Raw genomic sequence first — 26,517 nt, 5'->3', positions numbered from 1 at the left:
GCCTGCTGTCTGATGGATTTGTGTCACAGATTAAATATATAGGGGCTCCAGCTCACCACAAGCACTGAATTGAAGTAAAATATAGTCACAGTTCATTGCCGCCAAAGTACTAGTTTGGCCACTAAATAAAAGATGATGAGCACTTCATTTGCCTGAACCCCCATTCCTTCTCATTGCAAGAAAGCACTGGAATTCCACATAAAAGACACATAATAAATTAATATGAAACCAAGAGTTCCTGGAAGTGACAATAGGGCTGACCTTTATGATTACACACCTTTCCAGATGCATAGAGAAGAAGAAGACTTTGCATTTGTATAGTGATTTTCTCACTATTTATATTGCTGTACTTAAGAGAGAAGCGAGCCACTTCAACCAACATCACCAAAATGCACCATCCACCTGGATGATGCGACAGCAGCAATTTTCCACTAGTACCCTCACCACTCATTTGCTATTAGGTAGTTAAGGGATGGGCGGCACGGTGGCGCAGTGGTAGCACTGCTGCCTTGCAGTTAGGAGACATGGGTTCGCTTCCCAGGTCCTCCCTGAGTGGAGTTTGCATGTTCTCCCTGTGTCTGTTTAGGTTTCCTCCAGGTGCTCCGGTTTCCTCCCAGAGTCCAAACACATGCAGGTTAGGTGCATTGGCAATCCTAAATTGTCCCTAGTGTGTGCTTGGTGTGTGGGTGTGTGTGCCCTGCGGTTGACTGGTGCCCTGCCCAGGGTTTGTTCCTGCCTTGCGCCCTGTGTTGGCTGGGATTGGCTCCAGCAGATCCCCATGATCCTGTGTTAGGATATAGCGGGTTGGATAATGGATGGATGGATATTTAAGGGATGAGACAGTTAGCCACTTAGAGACAGGGAATGATTTTGGGGCCAGAATGACCTGGGCATGGTGGATATGGGGAAATCCCTACTCTTTACAAAAGATACACAAGGGATCTTTTATGACCACAGTCAGTACCTCAATTTTACGTCTCATATGAATGATGGCACCATTTTTACAGCACAGTGTCCTTGTCACGACACTGTGCCTCCTGCTGGCCTCTCCAACAATTGTTCTAACAGCAACCCAAGCTTTTCCTAAGTGGTCTCCCATCCAAATACTAGCTGGGACCCAAACATGCTATGATATGGCTACTGGCACAAAAGGTTGCAGAAAGACAGCAATTCAATACACTTCCTACAGGAAATCAGATCTGCATCTAAGAAACTGCTTCAACAGCAGGAATTAGTTCCTCCACAATGGCAATGACAGTCTTGACTCTTGCTAGGTTATCTAACCTATCATATATACTGTATATGAACAAATACACACAAATAGCACCATGGCCAAGAACAAAGACCAATCAGTTTTGCACATAAAGTATAATTTCATAAATTACAAAAGAACAAATCATCATAAATGGGGACTAACAGAGCTATTACTAACAAGTATCCATAAAAATAAATGTATTTTATTTGCCTTTTGAAAGGTAGAATTTCACAAATGCATTTTTTGCTTAAATGTTCATAATAGAAAAGTCATTACTACAGCAGCATTTTTAATAAATACATAAAATCTGATAAGAATAGATTGCTTGACCATGAAAAATATCATTCTAAAAATTCTTTAAGAATTCAAAATTTTTTAATTTTGTGCCTTGCACAAGTACAATGTGGTTGAGCGTAGCTGTTGAAGTATTTACATAAAACATTTATACCTTCATTAGGTGGCCCTGTCACTAAAAATATATAAATTACTTTCACAAACAGTTTAGTGTTAGAATTACAAGAAGTACAATATTTACAGTACAACTTTCCAGAAAATATACAAATTATCTGTCATCCATAATAAATATATCACTTTCCAAATAAATATTATAAACAATTGTAATTTATTTTCAATGTATACATTGTGTAGTCTCAGAGATATTGGCAAGTATTTTGCGAGCCTGAATTCGCAGACACCTGGGACAATGTTCGGATTGAAAGCAGTCCTTGTGAAAACATGCTCTACATGCTGTAAAAAAAAGGGAAACAGGAGTATGAGAGGAACAATCTGAATGAAAACTTCTATGTCTCCTCCATCATCTTGAGATATTAATTATGAGGCTGTCAGTCTAGCACAATTCACAGAGTACACAGTCAAAAGGTGATTTACAAAGCAAACTGCAGAGCGCAAACCCATATACAGAATAAAAGAAATGGAAACACTGACACACTATGTAGAGACTAGAAAACATCTTATCAAGAAAGTGAAATCCATAATTGGTAGTTGACAGTAAAAATGGTCAGAACAACAAGCTAGTAATGTCAGCATTAGTACAGCAGGTAGACCAGGTTTACTTTTAACATAATTAAACACAAGGATTGCTGCTACTGATCAACAAAAAGACCTTTGGAGAGAGTCTGAGATAAGAAGTCACAAAGGTAAATGAGCATTTGTTAAGAGTTGCATAGCACAGGTTTAGGATGAAGCACAAGGTATTGTTGAAAGATATCAAATGTCTAAACAGGTTTATACATGTACAGTGAAAACAGGATTTCTGGCAAATTGGAATTTATAACTTCCCAAGTTAATTGTAGAACTTTCAATATTAAATTAGATTTTAGACAGGTAACAATTGCAGTCAAGAAAACATTTTGGTAGTGATATTGCAAGAAACCTGCATTCTTATAGTGGAAAATGTGTTCATTTGTAACCATGGATGAATCTTGACCCACTTCTCATTGTGTAACTGCTTCAACTTTTTATCATTTCTGATTTACCTAGTCTAAATTGTTCATTTCAGATTCTACAGCGTTTATGTGTTGACTTTATCTGGGCTATATCAAATCTCTAAATATCTTTTTCCTTCAACCATACTAAGGTATTTTTGGACCACCTAAATACATGATCCACTAATGATTCCAAAACCATGGCCTGACAATCTCTTCACTAATTATCTTGTACAAATCATGGCATATCAAAAAGACATATGCGTGTTAGGTTACTGGTGATTCCAAATTTGCCCTGCCTGAGTGTAAGTATGGGTGTATGTGTGTGTGTACATGTATATACTGGCTCCCTGTTCAAAGCTGCTTCCTGCTGGGATAAGGTACTGGCCTACCGCAACCTTGAATAGTATTAAGCAGGTTTCACAATGTTATCTTATGCTGAGAAATGCAAAATAGAAATCAAAATCCAAAATTAACAAAAACATGTTTAGTATGTTTTTATGAATAGCCAAATGGTCCATAATTCATTATTACAGCTCTTTTTTTTTCTTTAACTCTTACCATCACATCGCTTACAGATGTCTATCTGAAATGGAAAGATTACATCTTTACTCTTGCAGAACTCACAAATAAAACCCTTTGCTTGGCATAGCTGCAAAAAAGAAAAAACATTTTTGAATTAAAAAATTGTTGTTTTTCATATATTGTTTATTCATCAAAACAGTATGATATTCAAAACCCATTTCAGGCAAATAGTGGTAAAACAATTTGTGTGGTAAGAGAATAACTCTTTGCGGACCCACCACCCAATTACCACCATTGTCACCGGGTGTGTCTCATATCATGTGAGTTATGTATTTATGTCACTGTGTGTTGGTGAGTCAGAGCTAAGGCAGAAGACATATGAGAGAGCTAAAGTGTTCATTGTGCATACTGCCATGAAGAAAAGTGGTAAAGCCAGTCTTTTTTCAAGAGCCAACAATAGGATTGGTGTCATATGTTTGAACTGTGTGAAACTAGTAGATAGTCAAAAGCCATAGCTTATGACTTCCAAGAGCGTATGACCACCATATCAAGAAATAGCTGCTTAAGTCCTTCCTGTTCTGAAAATGTATCTCTTCTTTTTTTATCACACTACAAAACCACATTATACACAATATTTACTGACACTCTGTTTTTAGAATATTTTCAAGTACCTCACAGGTATCCACGTGAGAAGATGCAGTTTTCAAGATGGTCTTAGCCTGGGTGATCAAAAGTCCTCGCTTAACTTTAACAAAGTCATCGAGGGAAAAAACATGTAACTCCTCTGTCAAGTGATTAGGAAGCTGTTCAAACTCCAGCAAGACCCTGTAAAATTGATTACAAAAAAGATATTTTAACACACAATAGCTTTGTACAACTGAACTAGTGCATAGGTAATGAAGTTGTGTTTTCTGATTAGTAAAACATGTTTTCATGTGTTCTCATCACTGTATACATTGTGGCACAATGCCTGCAATACTTCTGGAGTCCAAGTGAATGGGTTGGAAGGAGTTTCTGGACACTTTGACTTACACAGTAAGTAAGACTTGCAAGTATAGGTGCTTAAATACTTATTGTGAAGAGCCAAAAAGTAAGAAATATAATATAAAAATTGAAAGTAGACAATAGACAACAATACAAAAAAAGGACTTTAAATAAAGCCATTAAGTCATTTTTAACTGACACAACTATTTTGAATTCATTTATTCTTGTTAACTTTTAGTTACAAATGACTTAAGGGCCCATAAAGTAGTCCTGTTTTACTGAACAACACTGCAGTCTCAAGAACTTTGTTAAAAAAGGCAAAAACAAACAAAAAAGCTAATTTAATCAAAAAGCACCAAAGAAGAATTTATAAAAGTACTCCATAGATTCTTAATTTGGATAGGGCCATGTTCATAATAATGGAAAATATGCAAAGAATAATGTAAAAGTAGTGAGTGAGAAGCTAGTAAGAAATAAGTGTGAAGAAAAATAGTTTTAACCACTTTATGAGTGCTAATATGAAATAAATGACAATTTCTGTTTAAAAGTCTAGGAATGTAATAGTCATATCTGAAGAAAATATAATTTACAGACAAACTGAAAGCTTTGATTGCTTGTGAACTTCTTCAGTGCAAACCAGTTTCTGCTGGGAAAGATGAAAGAAGCTTAAAAAATGTAACAGCACTGCCCTCTGGTGTTAATTTTTCAAACTACCATAATCTTCTTACAAAACATGTTACAATAATAGGACTAATAGTCTAGACCAGGGGTCTGCAACCTTTCAGCAGTATTTTGCCAAACCTATGTTACAATGTTATTCCAAGTGCCGACATAATTCTACCAATTTTGTTATATATAGTATCAGAATTGGTCCGGTTATAATGGGCTTCTAAAGTATGCCCATTATAACCCCATTATAACCGGATCTTATATTATTGGTCATTCAATATTTTAAAATACATAGGATCATATGTGAAAAGAATGTTTTGTCAAATTTACATTTTCAACATATTTATTAAAAATTGTATTACAAATGATAAATTGCAAGTTTTTTTCAATCCAAAATTAGTAGTTTGAATAAGAAAAAAATATCAAATTCTAATATGATTAATTATTCTTTATTATTAATCAGAGCTATTAATCAATTAATGCGAAGCAATTGTATAACTACATTCGGTGGCTTTATTTTTGGTTTTAGTTATTTGACTAAAATAAGTAGTTTGTTTCTTAAGCAGCTCTTTTTATAGATTCACTTTTCTCATCAGAGTTTTTAAATGTGGACTGATGTTTAATTTGATAATGTCTTTGTACACTTGATGTACAACACACAACACTTTCACAGCATAATGCACACAGAGCACAATCCTTTTGTTGTAAAAATCCATAATCTTTCATGCAAGAGTCTTGAAAAGAGCGAACATCAAGTTTTTGCCTTTTAAGAGTCATTTTAGGGCAGTACATTACTTAATAATAACTTAATAATACTTAAGTTTGTTTTAATGTACCACAGCCTGCACTGAACACATGGTTTCCATTTACATTTCAGTTGCATTCGCAAACGCAGGCGCTGTAATTAAAATATAATTTTTTTACTATATTTCAATTCAATCAGAGTGCCACTGAAAATCATTCCACATGCCATGCTTGGCACGTGTGCCGTAGGTTGCCGACCCCTGGTTTAGACAAGACATATCAGAAAAGGAGTGGAAGGTAGCAATGCAGAGAATTCACTCGAGCTCCATATGTGCACATCTTGCTTAAAACTGTCCAAAATGTTTCCAGGGCAAGATCCAACCTGCGAACGCTGCAATCAAGTTCCAGCCTCACTGGGTCACATATTTTGGGCCTGCACCAAATTAACATCATTCTGGACCAAAATCTTTAAATGCCTTTCAGACAGCCTTGGTGTCACAATCCCTCCTAACCCATTAACAGCTGTGTTTGGTGTTCTTCCAGATGGCCTTAAAGTGGAGAAGGACAAACTGTGATTGCCTTCACTACATTATTGGCACACAGACTTATTTTGCTAAACTGCAAGAATCCTAAATCTCCTCTATTAAGTCAGTGGGTAACTGATGTTTTATATTATTTGAAATTGGAAAAAATCAAAGTCTCACTTAGAGGATCTGTGCAGAACTTTTTCAAAACCTGGCAGGATCTAATCAATAATATTTTAGAATAAGCTTTTAAAGCACTGAGGAAGCAGATTCTCTTCCCATTTCTTTTTCTTCTCCATTTATCTTTACTCGCTTATTAAACTCATCAATTTATTTATTTTTACTAGCTTTAAGTTCTACTCCATTGGTCATGCTCTCTTTTTCAGGGGTGGGGGTTGATTTGTTTTCAATCCTATTTTTTGTAAAAAATTGATCTATTTATATGGAATGATTACAATAAAATCAATAAAATAAAAAAATAAATAAAATAAATTTAAAAATATAATTTTTAATGTATTTCAATTCAATCAGAGTGCCAGTGAAAATCATTCCACGTGCCACACTTGCCGTAGGTTGCTGACCCCTGGTCTAGACAAGACTAGCCTAACTTCATAGCTAACACTTTTGCATCAAATGTAAATGACAAATAACAGACAAAATATTAGTCATTTACAGTAAAGTATTCAAAACCTTTATTAGAAAAAAAAATAATGAAAAAAATCCAACATATTTGTTATAATAAGCTGTTTTCCTAAAATTGTGTTGGCCTTCCCTACAATCTCTGAGTGCATGTTATACATGGAATATAAGGTTTTGGACCTCAAGGAATTTGATTTTTAAATCTATTTGTTTTATGCAATAATTAAAAAGTTTAATTGTGATAATGCCATTGTGTTTGTCGAGATCACTGCTATTTGCTACGGTGACCATTACCACCGAAATTGTTCCCAGAATTACCCAGGAGTATGTGACATGCAACATCATCCAGAGCGCCGATACAATTATTGGCATGTACTTTACTGGAATATCCAATATTTAGATTCCTGTGGTGGTGTGCACTGCTTTATTTTTTAGAGTTTCTATTCTTGGTTACAAACTAATTTTTTTTTTTTTTTGTGCACATGACTTGACAACTGGCTGACTGTTTTATCTGGTTATGACCCTTACCTATTTTCTTAAATACTTCTCATCTCCCAATCCTATTCATTTAAATTTCTTCTCTAAGTCAGTACAATATTAGGCTTCATTGTAAAATAACAATTTTAAAAAGATATGCTCAAAGAAATCTACAGGCGTACATTTTTTGATGAAATACTGTATTGATGATAAGCTAGTTCTGCCAGGCCATATTTTCAAGTCTGAAGCCTTATACAGTGTTCAAAAAGCTAGGCTTAATGCAATGGTTTCTCCTACGTCACAGTTGTACAATACAGAATTTATTTATTTACTTCAGAAATGTCTTTAGATAATTCCCTAAAACAAGCAGAAGCAAAGTTAAGTTTATCTGTGTTATTTTTACCTTAACTATTAAAAACTGTGGGGCAACAATATTTGCCACAGGTCACCTATTGATCCCATTCTATTAAAATTTTTCTTATATATTTTATCCAAGAAAACATTAGATTAAAAATTGTTATCCGGCACCACTACAAAGTATATGGGGTAAGTAACACATAAAAAAACACTTTTGGGTGAAGAATATCTTTAAACTTTTAAATAATATAAAATATTACATACATCTGGGGGTTTGTTTGACAGCCATGGTATATGTGTAACAATGTGATTTTCCTTCATTTTATGGGCCATTTCCATGAATAAAATATAGTTCACAGAAAGTGGTAATGATTTTTGTCTATTTTAAACATAAAAGTGTTAAATAAAAGCAAAGATTTTTTTTAATTAGTAAATGTACTAATGTATACTATGTCAGCGTCTTAAGTCTTCTTGAATCTTAAGTCTGAAACGTTACTAAACAGAATGTATTCATTAAATACTAGTAGATTTTATTTATTAACAAGAACAAAATATAATAATTACCTTTCTGAAAATCTGCAGGTTTTCAAAAGTTTTTTAATGTACATCAATTGTTCTTGCACCTCCTTTGAAAAATAAAACAATAATTATCTACCTGCAAATATATTATCAGTAGACCTAAAACACAAAACAGACTACTATTTAATCATGCATATTTAACATACGACTTGGTAAGTCTGTGATGCAGATTTCAACCAAACTGCAACTGATTTTAACATTAGTTAAAACCTAATTGCCATGACATTGAAATGAATACACTAAGCATTTTAAAAAAATTCACGGATGGATGGATGTGTGGATCATTTTTCTAGTTTCTGGTCATTTTCTTCTTTGTGATAACTATTGCAATTATAACTTTATAGTGCTTGAGATGCCATTTTAATAATAACAATGTTATCAAGCCATTCATTCAATGTGTTATGAACATACTGAAAAACCTAACAGCCCAACAAATACAGTCCTACACAGCATAATACTTACCCTGAACCGGTCCAGTTCTTTGGCTTTTGAATACAGTTTTTTATTTACACAACACACATTGAACAATGGGTTCTCCCATATGCTGTCCAAAAGCTGCTTGGAGAAGTTACAAACAGTGTATTTGCTAAAGTCCCACTTCAATATTATTCTTCCCGGGATAACAGATTCCAGATTGTTATGGCAACAGTCGCAGAAATATTTGCCCAGATATTCACAGTATCTCAGTTTCTTGATATATCCTAAATGAGAGTAGATTTATGCAGTTCGTTACAATCATTTAAAATGAGTTCCTAGCAAATTACTTTGTAACACATTTTATATTTTTCAGGTTTTTATCAAACATTAGTGCACTGAAATATACAGTAAGTTGGCATAATCTTGATGTTCAAAAACTGAATAACTTGAAAAAACACTCATTTACCAAGGAAAAAATAATGAGGTTAAAGTCCCTGCTATTCCATTATAATCAGGTACAATACAGTATATGTGCTCAGAAGATGTTAACAAAGCTTTCTAAGTTTGAGAACCTCATTAACTCATTTATTTTCACTGATACTAATGTCCATTTTTATTCACCTTTTTTTTTTTTTTGCTTCAGATTTGATTTGCTGGTGTTATCTCGAAATATTGCTTTTCTAATGCACTGTAATGTAAAACTCTGTAATATAACCTTTTAGGGAAACAATCACATTATTTAATAATATTCTATTCTATAGTGAATAGAATCCCAAGATACTTCACATGTGTAAAACTACAATATAAACTATTTCCATATACACTACCATTCCCAAATTTTCCAAATTTGCATCAGTTCCTCTATTGTATGAATTTTAGAACCATCCTCTTGATGATCAGTGGTTAAGTTGGTTGCAGGACTGATGCAGTCATACACAGAAGGATTTACAAACAAAGAGTTAAAATATTTTTTAATTTATTCACAACAAAATCAATTGTATTTTGTTTTTTGCTGAAACAGTACAATATTCTTGATTAATAGTTTAACTTACTTGGTTCGACTTCTGTGCCACATCCCGCACACAAGTAGTTTTGTGAAATTAAAACAACTTCTCGTCTAGGGAGAAAAAAAGACATTACTAATGTCAGATTTTATTTTTACTCTATGCAGACAGTAAAATGTTAAACTTCATTTGAACCAAGGGATCTGGAAATAACAAATCTAAAAAAGCCATTATTTTAAGATACTCTATTACTCTTTAGAAAAAAAGGATATGAAAGTCAGAAGGTGCTTAAAATAAAAATTACATAGAGTCAGAGTACTAAGATGTAAAGTGTATATATAAACATAATTTGTCATTTTTCAAGGTTCTTGTTTCTTATAAAGTGCAAACTTGAGAAGATGAACATGGACTACAGTGAATGAAGGATGTAAACATGACAGGAGGAGCATGGCCTACTATACAACCACAACTTTATTAGGTCAAGTGAAAACAACATTGCCAGCAAGTTTAGATGGAGAGGAAAGGACATATACATATATAATGTGCTACACAGCTTATCAAATTCAGTGTCATGGGGAACCCATGCATAATCCCAGCAATACAGGGCAGGAAGTAAATCTGGAAAGGGCACCTGCCTATTAAAGGACACACATTCACAGCCATACTGGACAAGTTTAGAACAGCCATATAATAGAATGCATCAGAAGATAGAGAATAACATGTACCATAATATTCTCAAGCAAGCTTGATTCAGTTAAGGTTTGCAGGGAGCTATATCTTATCACAGCAGAAATGGGTGCAAAGCAGAAAAAGGATATGGACAGGGCGCTAGTCCACTGCAGGGCCCATTTATGCACATACATCTAAAATTACATTTACTCTGAGAAACTTTAGAGTCACCAATTATAGTAATCTGCTCATCTCTGATGACAAAAGAGAAAAACCCACACCAACAACAGGAGAATGTTAAACAGAAAGATGCCACTCTGTGTGGCATTCAAACGCAGAATGTTAATTGTATGAGGCAGTATGGTTAACCACCGTGCCTTCAGGAAGGGGAAATGATATTGCTAATGAACAATGAATGATTACCAAATTTCAGTTTTTATTTCAAATTGTATTTAATACAGTGTATGGCTAAGCTGAGGCCAGTTAGGCAGCAAGAGGTACCTTTACAGCACATATGAGCCCCCTCTTAGTACTGGGGAGGACAAACTACCAGAGAGTTGCCTTCTCCTTCAGACAGCAGCAGGATCTTTGGGGGGCAGGGACACTAGGCATTTGAGAAAGTAATCCTGATGTCAAAAGTGATCAGGAATGAACTTGAGAAGTCGAACATATTTAGAGCTGAAAAACCACATTCTTGACAGACCACTAATGTTTTACAATTTTGGAGTGTACTTAGGAAAGAAAAGGCAGAAGGCAGGATCCAAGCAAGATAAACAGGATCAGTAAAAGAGAACACTGTGGTGTGTTCCTTTCTGTAGTCAAGTGCTGAAGGCACCACAACCTGTTATATTGACACCTGTTCAGGTAGACTCAGATGAGCAGTAGGGTTTTGTTTTCTTTCTGTTAGGAGTACTTTGTGTGATCCCTGTGTTTATCGCTACTGGTTATTTACTTTTTAAATAAAATTATTGTTTTTGATGTCTCAACCTACTTGACATACATCGGACTGAGCAATGCTAGGCGAGTGTAACATCTTGTTCACAATGTAAAAATAATCTTTGTACAGTTAGAATGAGAAAACATTTATAATGACACATTCATTTCTTCATGTATTTTTAACATAAAACGTTTCACCATTTTGAATATTTACTATAAATTTAAAAAATGATGAATATAGCACAAATAAGACTTTGAATATTGATGCTACTGTGAAACCCATGGCAACAGGTGGGAGGTTGCTTGCAATAGTGTGTTGTAGGGATTAGCTATGCCACATTTTATATTGAACTCATCTAAGATAAAAGGGCATGTGTTCTGCCTCACTCCACATCAGTTGCATGGAATTCGATTTGATGAAACTCACAAAAATAAAATCAGTAAAAATGTACAACAAAAGTACAACAGTAATTATTTCCCCATAACTCCAAAACAAGCAATTCAAACAACACACACTTAGACGTATTCCTCAAATTATTGTAGACAACTCTTAAATGTAAAAACATTAAGTTCATAAATCGTGATGTGTGAGTAAGTCATTTTATAAAATCTGGTAGTCCTGCTCTTGATTAATCTGAGTAAATGTGTACATATTACTAACACAAAGGCAACATCAATTAAACAAGCCATTGGCTGAATTTGCCATTTTTTACTGTTGAGCTATTATATGTAATGATTAGTTATATTTGAATGTATAAGGCACACAGGTACAGAACCATTTTTAAGTTTAAAAGATTATGAAAATAAAAACTTACTTTAGTGGTTCATGAATACTAAAAATGATCTGAAAGCGAGGTGGGGCCCAAAGTAAAGTGCCTCGCATCCTGGATTTCAGCCTAATTTCCTCTGCCAAATTTAAGCTGTCCTCTGTAGTTGTAATATCACTTCTTACAGTGAGAAACTAATTAAAGAAAGAAAAAAGATCAGATATTGTTACAGCTCCACAATACTGAATTACAGGTGAATTAATAATTATCCCATTGTAGAGGTGCCTATGTAAAGAATTTAGTTAGTAAAGTTTCCTAAGTCACAGCTGTCTCTAAGTACATATTTTTAGTGTTTCTGTCCCACTTACTTTATTACAACTGCCAAGGATAAATTACTGAAAGCCAATTACAGCTATCTTTTAATTTAATAAATTTACAAGGTGACATCAATCAGTCTTGTAGTAACTGTGGGAAAAACAACCAGACTGGTTGAAGATAGAAGTTCTGTCTATATATCTGTTGTATATTTAATACAAAACAGCACAACTGCCATAGGTTATGAGTGTTTTGTAAATACAAACTGACAGCATTTTCTGTTATTATTTCAATTTTGTATTTACTGTTTTACAAGATTAAACTTTTTGTGTTCTGAAATGTGCATGGCTGCTTTATGGCAAAAATGAGTGTTAAGGCTTCAATCATTATCTGACTACTGGAGTTTAAAAGAGAAAAAAATATTTCTCTCTATTATAAAAAAAATCGTGGAGAGAAACAGTAGGGCGACGTTAAGATCACGGAAGACACTTAAAAGACCCACGAGACTAAAGAGATTGGCCATGGAGCATCTCGCGGGGACCTTAAACATGAGACTTTGTGCCAAGAGATTGACCTAGGACCATCTCGCGATGACGTAGAACATGAGATTCTTGCAAGACCCACCCTACTTACAACCAAATAAGTGCATGGGCAGCAACACACTCAGTCGTGTTTTGGCTTTGAGCACACACAGGTCCAGGGCTCTCAGCACACATAAAGCATAAAAGGACGATATGTTATAAATGAAATGTAGACAACTAAGCGAAGAAGAAAACAGCGTGGAAAAAGAGACTCAAAAGCGTTGGAGAGACAAAAAAGAAAAAGAATAATCTAGGTGCAAATTCAGAAAATAAGGAAAGTAATTATCAGCCCAAGTGGAATTGAAAGCAAAACCACGTCCAATCCAGACGATGGCACTATACACATGCAGAGCAGGTTAGAGATTATGAAAGTAATGATAAGTAATTATCTGCCTGGAACAAGAGAAATTGGAAAAAAAAAGCACGTCCAATCCAATCCGGACGTCGGCGCTATACACATGCAGAGCAGGTTAGGGATTATGAAAGCAGTGGAATTCAAAAGGCTCAAAAAAAAACGTCGGTGCGATACACATGTGGAGAAAGTTAAAGAATATGAAAGTAGGAAAATTAGAAAGTATAAAAAAAAGAAAGTAAAGATCGCAGTAGCACAAACAAACAGAAATTATTACTCGAAAAAGGGAAAGTAATCATCACGGACCAGGCGTCATTGAAAAAAAAAGCAGGATAAAGCGAGGTCAGAAATAAAAGACAAGAGTAGAAAACAAAGTAAAACGTCATAAAGAGGTTAAAAAACAAGGGGGCCAAACACATAGAGAGCAGGTTAGAGATAATGAAAACTGAAATTCAAAAGACTCAAAAAAAACATAGGCACGAAACACATGCAGAGCAAGATACAGAATATGAAAGCAGAAAAAAAACGACAGTGTCAAAACAAAGAAAGCAAACATTGCATTAGCGCATAGAAAGAGAAATTATTACTCGGAGAAATAACAAAAAGACGAATAGAGATCGAATATATGGACATAGGTGATATGCCAGATGTAAGTAAATATTGTAAGGCTTTGAAGTCAAGAGAATTTCAAAAACGGAGTTTACCTAACATGCTTTTATTGGTTACTTTGCAAAAAAAAATTATTAACTGCTGAAAATGTAGATCGTTTTGTCTGTGCTGAAATTCCAAACAGAGAAACCTATCCTAAATTATGGTACAAAGTCATTAAACACATGTCTCACTGACCTCATGAAAAAGATTCAGCACATTGGGGCTCAAAAAATTCCAAATATTGTTTTTACAGAAGTTCTGAAATAAAAGTGAAACTAATGAAATAGCAACAATTCAAAGAAAAAAAAATCTTAAAAGTGTATATCCAGAAAAACAAAAACGGGCGTTGGTGAGCGAAGCCCCCTAGTGATGGTAAAAAAAAATTAATTTCAAAATTATTTTACAATTGCTTTTATAATATAGCACTGGGGTCTCTGGGTCTCCAAACAATACGGAAAATAAAGACAATGTCAGTAAAATATGAGGGTTAGATGGTCACTTTTCTACATCTGAATAATTCATAGTTATATTTGAAAATAAAATCATTACACAATTAAGTTTAAAGGCTATATATTGGCTACTAAGATGGTGCAGCAAGAATTAAATCTGGGTGAAAAACACACACATACATTAATGTGTACCAGGCTAATCTGAAGTTACCACTTAACCTATCATGTAACTAACATGTATGTCTTCGAGACTGGGAGGAAACATGCAGGAAACCCATGTAATCCCACAGAGAATGTGTAAACTCCAGAAAGAAAATACTCTAACTTGAAATCAGCTCAGGCCCTTGTAGCTATTGGTCAATGTGAATTGAAAGCATTTACAGAATATATGAATGTACATACTAACACAGCATTTACAGAATATATGAATGTACATACTAACACACTAACAAATTTCTAGTAACAAAAAAAAAATGTTTATCTCACTGTCATGTTACTCATCTATATTTGCACTGTAAGTACAAGTGAAGTAATACATAAAAATAGCTTTGACAAAATGGTGTGATGATAAAAAAGTAGCCATAAATGTCACCAAGACGAACTGATTCATTGCGGAAGTCAAGGGGCACAAAGAGAGCCACAGACTACTCAGTACTGATGGAGAAATTGTGGAAACTGCTGATTGCTTCAGATTCATTAGATTATAGACAACAGATGACCTGGGTTTGACATAAAACACTGAGATAACATCGAAAATGGCACAACAGTAACTCTATTCTCCAAGGCCCTTGAGGAAATTACACCATGAGTAAGAGAATACTCTTGAAAGTTTAGCATTGCAAAACAGAATGTGTCATGACTAGCGCTGTCATTGTGTTATGATATCACAGCCATAAATGTTACGAGTATTACGAGCATTTGTAAAGATAATTTACTTAAACTTTTTCTTATAAAGTATACTTCTACTTAATAGCCCATAGATCACAGATACATCTATCTACCCATTTGTGCTTGCACTTAATCCAAATCAGGATTCTGTCCTGGCAGCACTTGGCACAAGGTTAGAACCAACTCTGGATATGAGGCTAAGTCATTATTGGGAAAATTCATGCACACAACCACAGTAACCTTAGTGTTACCACTCAAACTAGTACAATCTATCACTTTCGCATGTTGGAGTAAAATCAGAATACTCAGTGAAAAACAAATATGGGAAGAACATATAAACTCCACTAATACAATATTCAGACCGAATTTTTGAACCCCAGATTTTGGACTTATAAAGAAGCAGTTCTACTCACTGTGCCACCCCTGCTATCCCTGTTAGAAAGTCATAAATTGAAAATCCACTTCAAAATTATGGAACAAATTACATTTTCCAGGTAGGTATTATATTGTCACACTTCAGAGTAGCTGATTCCACCCAATATATGTGCATACCTGGAGCATTAATTACTTTTGTACATTATTGCATATTACCGCTTATTTACCTGCCATATTTAGCAAGGATCTGCATTTAAACAAATTAGCATTGGAAGTGCTTGGGGTATACTGTATATGTAAAATGTACTTCCAATACCAACCAGTAAAGTTTCTTTCATTTCCTATTGGGAGTAATTAGACTTTATCAGGTAAATTTATGCTTCATATATTATTTGATCACTGCCAATTCATATGAGTGCCAAATTTATCAGTACCAACAAAAATAAACTTATAAAACCATGCCAAATACTCACTTCCTGAAGTTTTGTAGCTGTGGTTCCAGAAGCGCCTTCTGTATGTAGCCACTGCTTACGGAAAATTCTGACCAGCTGCTGAGCTAGAGTCTCTGCAGAATTGAAACTGGGTGAACCAAATGAGGAACGGCCGCTTACAAAAGAAAAACATGTTTTCTATTAGCACAAATTTACAAACATTTCAATTGAACAAAATCATGAATATGGCAAAATCTGAGGATAACATTATTTGTTTTAGATTATGCGTTGACAATTCACAACTGCATGGAAAATGTATTTATTTCTAAGTCTGAAAGGACTGGCATGCAATATCATTTGATTATGAATGGAAGTTAGAATGACAGTGAAGACCAAACCAACAACCATTACCTTTCCAGCCCAATGCCTTAGCCCTCTTGGCAACTGAGCTTATCTTGCTATATAAGAAAACATTAAACAAAATCATTCAGTGCATGAAAAGGCTTCAAGAAAAAAACTTTATTGTATGTGAACAGTTATTACATGGCTGTAAAGAAATAAAAAAGCTTTAGAGGATGAGTAGGAGGCCAGAACATTTTGTGGCAAACAAAGGGCCACACATCGAGTGAAGGCTTGAGAAATGGGACCATGCTAAATAGGAGTCTAGTTTCCTTTCAGTCAAGTAGAAGGCAGAATATGTAGCACAAGGAGTTGTGTAGTGGTCTGGTTTGCTTTTTTAAGTAAGGCAACCTAGAGACCCAAGGCTTTGGGACACCCTAAGATACCTAGTCCATTAAAGGGCTATTTAGGAGTCTGAGATCAAGTGGCCTAAAGACTTTCCAGAGGTCATTGTAGCTATGTGGCCTGATCCCAGAAGTAATTCCAGGCCTGGCTGGAAGTAACGTTGGTAGAAGGTATAAAGCAGCCTTACTGCAGAGGACCCTTCAAGGCTACAGTCAGGAGGTGTACTGGAACAAACTTTTATTTGTGGGAGCAAAGGAAGCTAGGTTAGAGAAACGGAATGATAAGAGTGCCAAAGGGGCCCTTTGCTAATGCAAATGTAGGGAAGCTGACAAGTCATCCTTCCTAGAAGTCATGTATCAACACTAATACAAGTAGGCCCCCAAGGCCACAAGGTTTGTTGACAAAACACATGGACACAAAACACAATGGACAGAAGGCTGTCAGTCCATCATAGGCACACTGAAAAATATTACATTTACCAATTAACCTAATTAAAATGCAAGATGATGTCACAGAGAAAACTTGCAAACACAAGAAAAACGTGAATTCATACCAGCATAAATATCTTATATAAGACTATTCCAACCTTGAATAAAACATTTTATTTATTTGATGAAAATCATACCTGTGCTCTGTTGAATCCGTGTTTTGTATTTTCTCACCTGTTTAGGAAGTTAAACATGTTTAAATATGCAGGAAATAAAAAAATAAATTAATTCTGAAATATAAAAACATGTGCAATAATTTAATTTACAGTTATTAAGTGACAGAAGCTATATCTATAAATATATGATTGTGATTATCATAGAGAGAATAAAACCTATCCAGTACCCAAATTCAATGTTTTAGCGATGACCTCATCATTAAGTGTTGGAATGCAATCAGGCCAATCGGAACAGATGATTTCAGAGGGCTGCAAACCTGTACAACATGGATATAGAATAAAATGTTAAACGTATTAATGTTAACAAATATACCGTATTTACTCGTGTACCACGCGCCCTCATGTAAGTCGCGCATCGTAATTTTTATGAAGAAAAACACGAAAATCATTTTGCTCCATGTACGACGTGCGTCGTGATTGTATAGGAAGCGTTTAGAGAGAGAGCGCAAGCGAGAGAGAGAGAGAGAGCGCGAGTGTGCGAGAAAGCAAGCAACAGAGCGCGTGTGCGCGAGTGAGCAAGAGAGAGAGAGAGTGCACGAGCAAGAGAGAGAGTGAGCGAGCAAGCCCAAGCAAAGGTAAACATTACAGAATTACATTTCCTCGTGTATGATTTCCTCATGTATGACGCGCACCTGATTTTGTAATGCTAATTTTCGGGAAAAAATGTGCCCAAAATTTTAAAAAATGTGAAAAATTTTGGCCTACAAGGGTCAGAGACTGTCCTAACATTATCGGGCCTATGCTGAATCAGTGCACACGCCATTTTGCTATTTGAAATGATTCTTGTGAACTGTCTTCAGCAACTGCAACAATACCTAAGTAACTGCAAGTACATGAACAATTAAGAAGACTAACAAGATGTTGAGTTACATTCTGTAGAACCTAGTGTACAAGGTAAGCCTAAACCATGTAATATACTCTACTTGCAGACTAACACATGAACTAATGTGTATTACATGAAGAACATAACAAAACTAGAGAAAATCCAAATTTTACCTACTAATTTAATCCTTGGATGTGATGTGAAAAGAATGAAGAAATTTAACCATTTCATTTTAAGTAAGCAGAGATTAAGTGATGAGAGGATAGAAATGTTCAAAATTATGAATGGAATAAAGCAGATGCCATCTTTTATTTTAAAATCAGATATTAATTAATTTCAGATGGATATTGTTTAACACTAGAATTCCTAAAGCCTACGAAAAAAGGTGTAAATCCCGGGCCACCTTAAATTCCTTCACAACTCCCCATCAGCGTCTTTTTTTTTTTTTTGCAACTGTGTCAATCAGTATATGCAGCAAGCAGACTGCTATCCTCATCCCCCCACTGATGCAGCCAATAACAATGTGTTTAACAGAACCCAAAACTGGGTTCAAATACAGTATATAGCATTATTTCACATGCCATTTTTACATTAACTTTTCTTAAAGGCTTGCAAAAATTTGGGGACTATGAAACTATAGCTATATAAAAAATGGCAAATTGTTTTCATCAATTCATTAAAGACTCAATGATTCAATGATTACTCAACCAAGTTTCTAAATTTGTACCACCATCCAAAACTATAGTTTTGATAAGAATTTTGGAGGAAAAACTTAACAGCTATGACATTGACATACTATGAGATACTAATTGTACACATACACAGAAGTAGAAATGCGATCACTTATAAAATGAAAAACATTAAGCCACTACCTTCATATCCACTGTCTGATGAATCTATCGATTCTGAATGTTTCTTTGAAGCAGAATGGAAATCTTGGTAAGATCCACCCAGGATATTATCTTTTATATAATCTCTCTTTTCACCCATGACATTGCACTTTATGTTTTCCAGTTCAGCCAGAACCATATCCACAACAATGAAATGTGCATTCTCCTGCAGAAAAGAGGTTAGAAAATTAACTTTAATATAAGATATACTGATAAAATTGTCTGGGGCCCCAAATTGTCCCTGTGTTAGTCTGATTGAAGAGGTGTACGTCTATGTGTGTAAATGGGGACTGTGAAAGACTGCTGCCCCCACATGTCAGAATAGCGCCTAACTCTAAATATGTAATTTCAATTAAGCAAGGTTTGACAAATTATATTATATACAAAGTTATTATTCATAATAAAGTATACAGCACATTTGAATAAAAGGACAAGTCTAAAATAATTAAAACCGAAAACACAGAAACAAAATTAAAAAAGCAAAACAATCAGAAAATCCTAAAACAAGATCAACTAAAAACATTTAAACAAAGCAAAGCACAAAAACAAATCACAAAGAATTTAAAACAGAGCCCACAAACATAAGGAATGCTATGCGCACAAAGTGACAAACAAACCAAATGAGCAGTATATACACAAAAAACAAGAAACGTGCAATCAAAAACTCCAGCAAGTAATCAAAATGAGATGCACACAGGCAAGAACAGATGCATAAAAAATGTTAGAATTAATGCAGATTTGAAAAGAAAGATGCTTATATAAAGGTCTAATCAGCAGAGAGGAGAACATCAAGACGAAATTGCAAATTTTGATGTTGGATAACATAAGAAAATAATAAGATTAAATCAATTTTAAAACAATTTTAGCAATGATTTTCTAATTTGCTACATCATTTTGAAAACTCTGTTCAATGGCTAATTTTGTTTTCATGATTCTCTTTTTTCATTTGTTGTTTCCTATTGTATTTTACATGTTTTGGTTTGTTATTTCATTTGTTTTTAGTTTTATGCATTTTGACTTGATTTGGTGGTTTGTACTTGATTTTCTGTTACTGAAATTGTGTATTTTAATTTGTTTTTGTGGTTTTGCATTTTTGGATATGATGTTATGTTTTTGAGTTGTTTTGTACTTTCATTATTTTGGGCGTGTTCTGATTCTTTTAGTAAGTTTGGTTTCATGTTTTTCAATTTATGCATGTCTTGTATTTTTAATTTGATTATGTGTTTTTCAATTTGATTTTTCTGTGTTTCAATTTTCTTTTGTGCATTGTGCCATGTTTATAAAAGGAAACTTAAAAAGGTTGTACAAAAAAAGCACATTCTCTTTACTATGTAGATATTTAATTTGGAAAAATATAAATTAAATGTGACAAATGAGAGGAAAACATTCCATCTAGCATGGTCATTTGTTAGCTAATAGTTAAGCTATCCCAATATCTCATCCAGATACATCTTAAAAGTTGTCAAGGTTTCTGCTTTGACTACATGTGTTGGTAGTTTGCTCCGGACTCCCACAACAATTTGCATAAAGATGTGCTTTCTGGCTTCATTTCTAAATGCACTTCCCCTTTATTTCCAATGGTGTCCTAGAGAACACAATTCACCATTTAGTTGAACAAATTCTGCTGGATCTACTTTTTCAGTGCCTTTGAGAGTTATGAAAACCTGGATTAGGTCCACACGTAGTCTCCTCTGCTTGAGACTAAACAGGTTCAATTCTTTGAGTCAGTCACAGTAGAAAATGTTCTGCAGTCCTGGGATACAGTTGGTTGCTCACCTCTACATAGTTTCAAGTGCTGCTGTGTCTTTCTTGCAGTGTGGTGATCTGAATTGCACACAATACTCCAGATGTGGTTTCATTAGAGCATTATATATTTTACACATAACCCCCTTGACTTACATTCAGCAGTTTTTATAATATAACCTAACATTTTATTTGCATTTTAATCACTTCTGCACATTGCTTAGATGATAAAAATGTAATGTCAACAGAGGTTGCTTCCTGTACAACAGTGCCTCCAATCTTTTATTTATAATTGACGTTCCTTTTGCACACATGTAGAATTTTGCAATTTTCTACATTGAACTACATTTTCCAAGTGTTTTCCAACTCCTTAAACTTCAAGTGTTTCTGAATTGTTTTTACTGTCTCTACAATGTCTGTCATTTGTCCAATTTTAGTATCACCTACAGATTTCACATGTTTACTGCCGTTAATGTAAATCAATAAAAGTAACAGTCCTAGGACAGACTTTTGAGGGACTCCACTGACGACTTCACTCCACATGGAGTATTCTCCTCTTATCTGTAGTCTGTGTCTCCTGCCAGTAAACCAACTTGATATCCAGTTTTGTAGTTTATCTCTGATGCTTACAGCTACTAGTTTTAGAATTAATCTTTGGTATGTGACTGTATCACAGGTGTTGTGAAAGTCTAAGTAAATTATATGTTATGCTTTGCAATTGTTAACTTTTGCATTTATCTTTTCAAAAAAATGTAAAAGATTGGTTAGCAAGACTTTCCTCTCATAAACTCATGCTGGCTGTTATTTAGCATGTTTTTTCATATGAATTATTTTCTAATGTATTTCTATTATGGTTTTCTTAATTTTCTATGGCACAGAAGTAAGATTTGTCTCTAATTACTAAGATCCATTTTGTCTCCATTTTTGAGGATTGCAGTCACATTTGGAACTTTCCAGTCCTCAGGTACTTCTCTTTTCTCAAACGACTGCTCAAATATATGTGTAATAAGGGTTTATAGATGACATCTTTAAAGTATTTCAGTACAGTTGGTAAAATCCAGTTAGGTCCAGGGGTTTTATTAGTCATCAACATATTGAGGACTTGAAGCACATCTAAAACATTTTAAAATCCATGAACTCAGAGCTTGTTTTTGTTTCTGCACGTTATCATCCAGTTCACACTCTGAATGACCACCAGAGGTCGAACTGGCGGTGACTGCCAGCATTCTGGGTGTGTGAGCACCACTGTACCCCTGTTGCTTCTGAAATTAAATAGAGTTGGCCACAAGACAAGCACATTAGTGAGTCTTCATTGTTTGTTAATCTATTTTTATTTTTAAAGTTGTGTTTTTTATTATATTTTTCTCAAACAATTAAAAAAAACACTTTATTTTTCTCCCAGGCAACTTTGGGTATTTCAGCTAGTTGTTTTATAAGATGAGATCTAAACAGGCATTACCAGATGTTGGGTTTGAAACAAACTGGGTGGGAAAACAGTCATTTTCCAACAGTACCATTTCAGTTTCCTCTTTTGTAGGTCCAAATGGGGCATCACAATCAAAGTTTGGAAAGTTAAAATCAGCATCAGCAATGAAGTGTGCTAGTATCTGTGGCAGTCATACATGGTCAAGTCATAAAAACAACGTCCACCATGTTTAAAAGATAAGGTGGTATGCTTTGGATCTTGGGCAGTTCCTTTTCGTCTCCACACTATGCTCTTACCATCACTCTGACACAGATTCATTTTTGTCTCATCTGTCCACAAGACCTTTTTCCAGAATTCTGCAGGCTCTTTTAAGTTACATTTTCACAAACTTTAATCTGGCCATCCTGTTTTTGTGGCAAATTAGTGGTTTGCATCTTGCAGTGTTGTCTCTGTATTTCTGTTCATGAAGTCTTCTGTAGATACTCAACTATGACATATCAACATCAACATCTACCACCTGAAAGCTGTTTCTGATATCTCAGTCAGGTGTTTGGAGCTTTTTCTTTAGCACAATAAATAGATTTTTCTATCATCAGCCTCATTCTTCTATTATCTTTTGCCTCATAGTCTCTTTGCGATTACTGAGCTCACTAGTGCGTTCCTTCTTTTTCTTTTTTTAATTGAATTTATTAAAAGCATGTAATGTTCCAAACTATCAAAACAAACTTAACAAAACTAAATTTGATTCAACCCCCATACATGAGAAAGAGAGGAAGGCCCACAGAGAGATTAAAACTTTGAGAGTAGTAAACAGAGAAAAGAGTCCTTCTTCCCAATATAAATGCTTATTCTAAAATGTTATTGATTAGATCCTGCCAGGTTTTACAAAAGCTGTGAATAGATACTCTTAAGTGAGAATTTGATTGTTTCCAATTTCAAATAGTATATAACATTAGTTACCCACTGACTTAAAAGGGCTAGAATTCTTCCATTTGAGCAAGAGAAGTCTATGTGTTAATAGTGCGGCAAAGGCAATTCCAGTTTGTTTTTCCTTCTCCACTTTAAGCCCATCTGGGAGTACAACAAACACAGCTGTTAATAGATTAGGAGTGATTGTGACACCAAGGCTGTCTATATTTAAAGATTTTTCTCCAGAATTACGTTAATTTGGTTATTACTTCTTAATGATATCACAGATAGTTGATTAGGTCATCCTAAGGTTTTACCAATGTCTCTAATGGTTTTATTCTTGTTTCTCAGCCTCATAATGGCTTCCTTGACTTTCATTGGCACAGCTCTTGTCCTCTAATTGAACAATGAACACTACAGGCTCCAAAAGGCAGAAGCAAGCTGAGGTATCTTATGCCTGCACTAATGAAGCAATGAAACACACCTAAGGAATCACAAACATCTGTGATGCCACTTGTCCCAAACATTATGATGCTCTGAAATGAGGGGACCATGTATAAAAACTGATCGCATGTGTACATAGCTTGAGCAAAATGTAAATGCAAATACCCTTAAATTAAACTCTGCAATGTACACTTTAATCACATCTGAATTGTTTGATTTGTAATTTTAAACTGTGGAGCAGAGGGGTAAATCAAGGAAAAATGTGTCTTTGTCCCAAACATTATAGAGGGCACTGTATATTATTAAAGCACACCAGTATGACAACAGACTAATAGACGGAAGATTATAAGACCACTCATAACAATCTGAAGTAGATTGCTTTAAAAGATAATCTATGCATTCAACTAAAAAGATGCTTTTGAGTTATGCATATGATAAAGTAAAGCACGATGCTAACAGAGGTTGATAAGCAGAGATACAAAGTGTCTAAAGCAATACTGCAGACGTTAAAAATAGCAAAGATCTATAATCTCAATGTAAGATACTGAAAATACATAGTAAAGATATTACATATTAAAAACAAAATAATCAATTTACATTCATGTAATTAAATCATAAGGTTGTCTGTATACTTCAGTCCACCCACTCATTCAATACAGACACCAATTCTGGATGGGGTTCCGATTCATTACAGCACACAGTCAGAAACAAACCCACATTGGGCCAATTAATTGTCACTAAGTAAGCTAACACATGTGTCTTTCATATGTTGCAAAAATGCCAAAGTACCTGGAGAAAATGTATCCAGACACTGGGAGATCATGAAAACTCACTGAAATGTATACAGACAGTGCCTGAGCCTTAATTTCCACCTAGCATTCTGGAACAGAAAAGCAGCAGGTCTAACAAATGCACCACAGGGCCACCCACTAGTATATATTGTATAAATAATAAATTAAGCAGTTAGTATGCATTTGCAAATTTAAAAAAAAAAGGTATTTCCACTCTGAGCAGTAAAAATAAAGGTGCAAAGATTGTTTATGCTGTTGAATCTTCTTCAAGTATTATCTTTGGTGAAATCATTCTTTATCCAGTTATTTATATATTTTTCAGTGGAACTATTGTTTATTTTTTCAATCTCTCATAATACTAAATACTTGTATAGTTACATTCAGCTCACCTTATCAAGATCTGCACTAGCTTTTAAAGTCTCTTGTATGTAACCTTCAGAAATGACAGATTCTTTGTCCACTTCAGCATTAGACACAGGAGCTACTGCAAAGAGAGAAGGAAACAATTTTTAGAAGTAAATGGCCAGATAAGGGTGGTATCACACAAATATTTTTTCAAACTAATATGTCAGTATGGTGGTAAATAAGAATTTCAATTTAGGATGCTAACCTGTGGGTATGTTAAGAAGTAAGAAAGAACGTTTCTAACAAAAAAGAGGAAGATGCTCCACAAAAATGAGACATATAGATTAATAGTTAAGGCAAGGTAGATTCCAAATAAATGGCTTGTTTCCAAAAATATTGCTGGCTTTTGCACTATACATGGATGAGAGAAGGGTCCAGTAGCCTATCTTGTGCAACTAAACTACATAGGTGTGGTCACTGAGCGACTAAAAAATCTTTGTCCTTAATTTAGGAATGTAAGAGCCTTTTTTGCAAACATGGCTACACATTTGCATAAATGTTAAGGATTAAAGAAATTTAGATGTTCCCTGCACCATATCAACATATGACTGTTGGATTTGTTTCTGGCCCAGGCACTAGATCTTAAAAAAACATGATGAGACTGAGAGGTGTATGTGGTAATATCCTCTGACTACAAATACAGCATTACTGCAACCATGCTTGGAATTGATTCTGTCATACTGTATGTTAGTGTAAATCGCCATACTAAATAAAGGATCTTTCAAAAGAAAGGTGACCAAAATAACTGAATGGAGCGGAGTGAGGTTGATAGGAAAGAGAACAAACAGAAGGACACAAAGTATGAAAGAAGTAGACATCTGAGATGAAAGCAAAACATGAGATTAGGTATTTAACACCCACAGAATTGTGCCTGTATTAATGAGATAGGCATTCTTATCATTAAGAGCAAACATGTTTTTCTTTTAAACATGGAGTCTCTATGTCTACAATAAATTAGACTTAAGATGTGGCAAGGCCATGAACAATTGATTGGTTTATTTTTTAACTCAGTAACCTGAAATGATAAAAACTTTCAGCTTCTTGAAAACATAGATAACAATAACAAACTGAAAAGTAAGCCTTCGTCTTCAGAGGCATAGCAGTCATCATCATTGATGGCTTTTATATTAAAAACATATGCATTCTCTAATTATTTGTTTGAAGATCTGCCTTGAACAAATCAAATGAGTTTTTGTTTATTTAGTGAAACATGGTCTACATTTACTAAGTTATGATTTTTGGTCAAATATTTTAAAAATGCGTTTTTAAAAACTCACATAAAGAAAATATAATAGTAAAAAATTTAAGTGAACACAATGAAAATTACCAAGAACTACACACATTCTTATTTTCAATTATTTCAATTTGGGCTTAATTATTATATCTACAGAAGAAATATATTTATAGTACTGTGTAGTAATAATTAGCAAATAAGGGCACTAATTATGTCAAAATATGTGAGCCTCCACATAATTTATTATCGCGTATAATATTTTAAAAATATGTTTTGACACATTTGCACAGCATTGCTAGCTTCAGTATAGATTTGGAATAGATTTCATATAAGACAGCAAAAACATACATTTGCAATAACACTCCACCAAGCGAATTGTTTCAGCTTGGGAAATTTATTTCAATTTTTATA

The 26,517-nt window shown here is 34.4% G+C and overlaps 1 protein-coding gene across 3 annotated transcripts in view; it reads right to left on the bottom strand.

Annotated features, from left to right (window-relative positions):
• Positions 1-1,611: 1,611 nt before the first annotated feature.
• rubcnl (rubicon like autophagy enhancer) overlaps positions 1,612-26,517 on the bottom strand; it is a 57,092-nt gene continuing 32,186 nt past the window's right edge. For 2 of the 3 annotated variants that reach the window (XM_039745253.1, XM_039745254.1), the window contains exons 5-16: positions 24,857-24,951; positions 19,137-19,320; positions 17,609-17,698; positions 17,403-17,439; positions 16,076-16,208; positions 12,040-12,185; positions 9,668-9,732; positions 8,661-8,899; positions 8,184-8,245; positions 3,897-4,050; positions 3,262-3,352; positions 1,612-2,002 (exon numbers count right to left, since the gene is read on the bottom strand). In XM_039745253.1, coding sequence (XP_039601187.1) covers positions 1,884-2,002; positions 3,262-3,352; positions 3,897-4,050; positions 8,184-8,245; positions 8,661-8,899; positions 9,668-9,732; positions 12,040-12,185; positions 16,076-16,208; positions 17,403-17,439; positions 17,609-17,698; positions 19,137-19,320; positions 24,857-24,951 — 1,415 coding nt within the window. In that variant the 3' untranslated portion in view covers positions 1,612-1,883. The remainder of the gene's footprint in view (positions 2,003-3,261; positions 3,353-3,896; positions 4,051-8,183; positions 8,246-8,660; positions 8,900-9,667; positions 9,733-12,039; positions 12,186-16,075; positions 16,209-17,402; positions 17,440-17,608; positions 17,699-19,136; positions 19,321-24,856; positions 24,952-26,517) is intronic. The other variant, XM_039745255.1, reaches the window with a different exon arrangement.

The sequence above is a fragment of the Polypterus senegalus genome, chromosome 2 (genome assembly GCF_016835505.1).
Source record: "Polypterus senegalus isolate Bchr_013 chromosome 2, ASM1683550v1, whole genome shotgun sequence".
Taxonomy (NCBI): domain Eukaryota; kingdom Metazoa; phylum Chordata; class Cladistia; order Polypteriformes; family Polypteridae; genus Polypterus; species Polypterus senegalus.
This window is presented reverse-complemented; position numbering and strand designations above follow the sequence as displayed.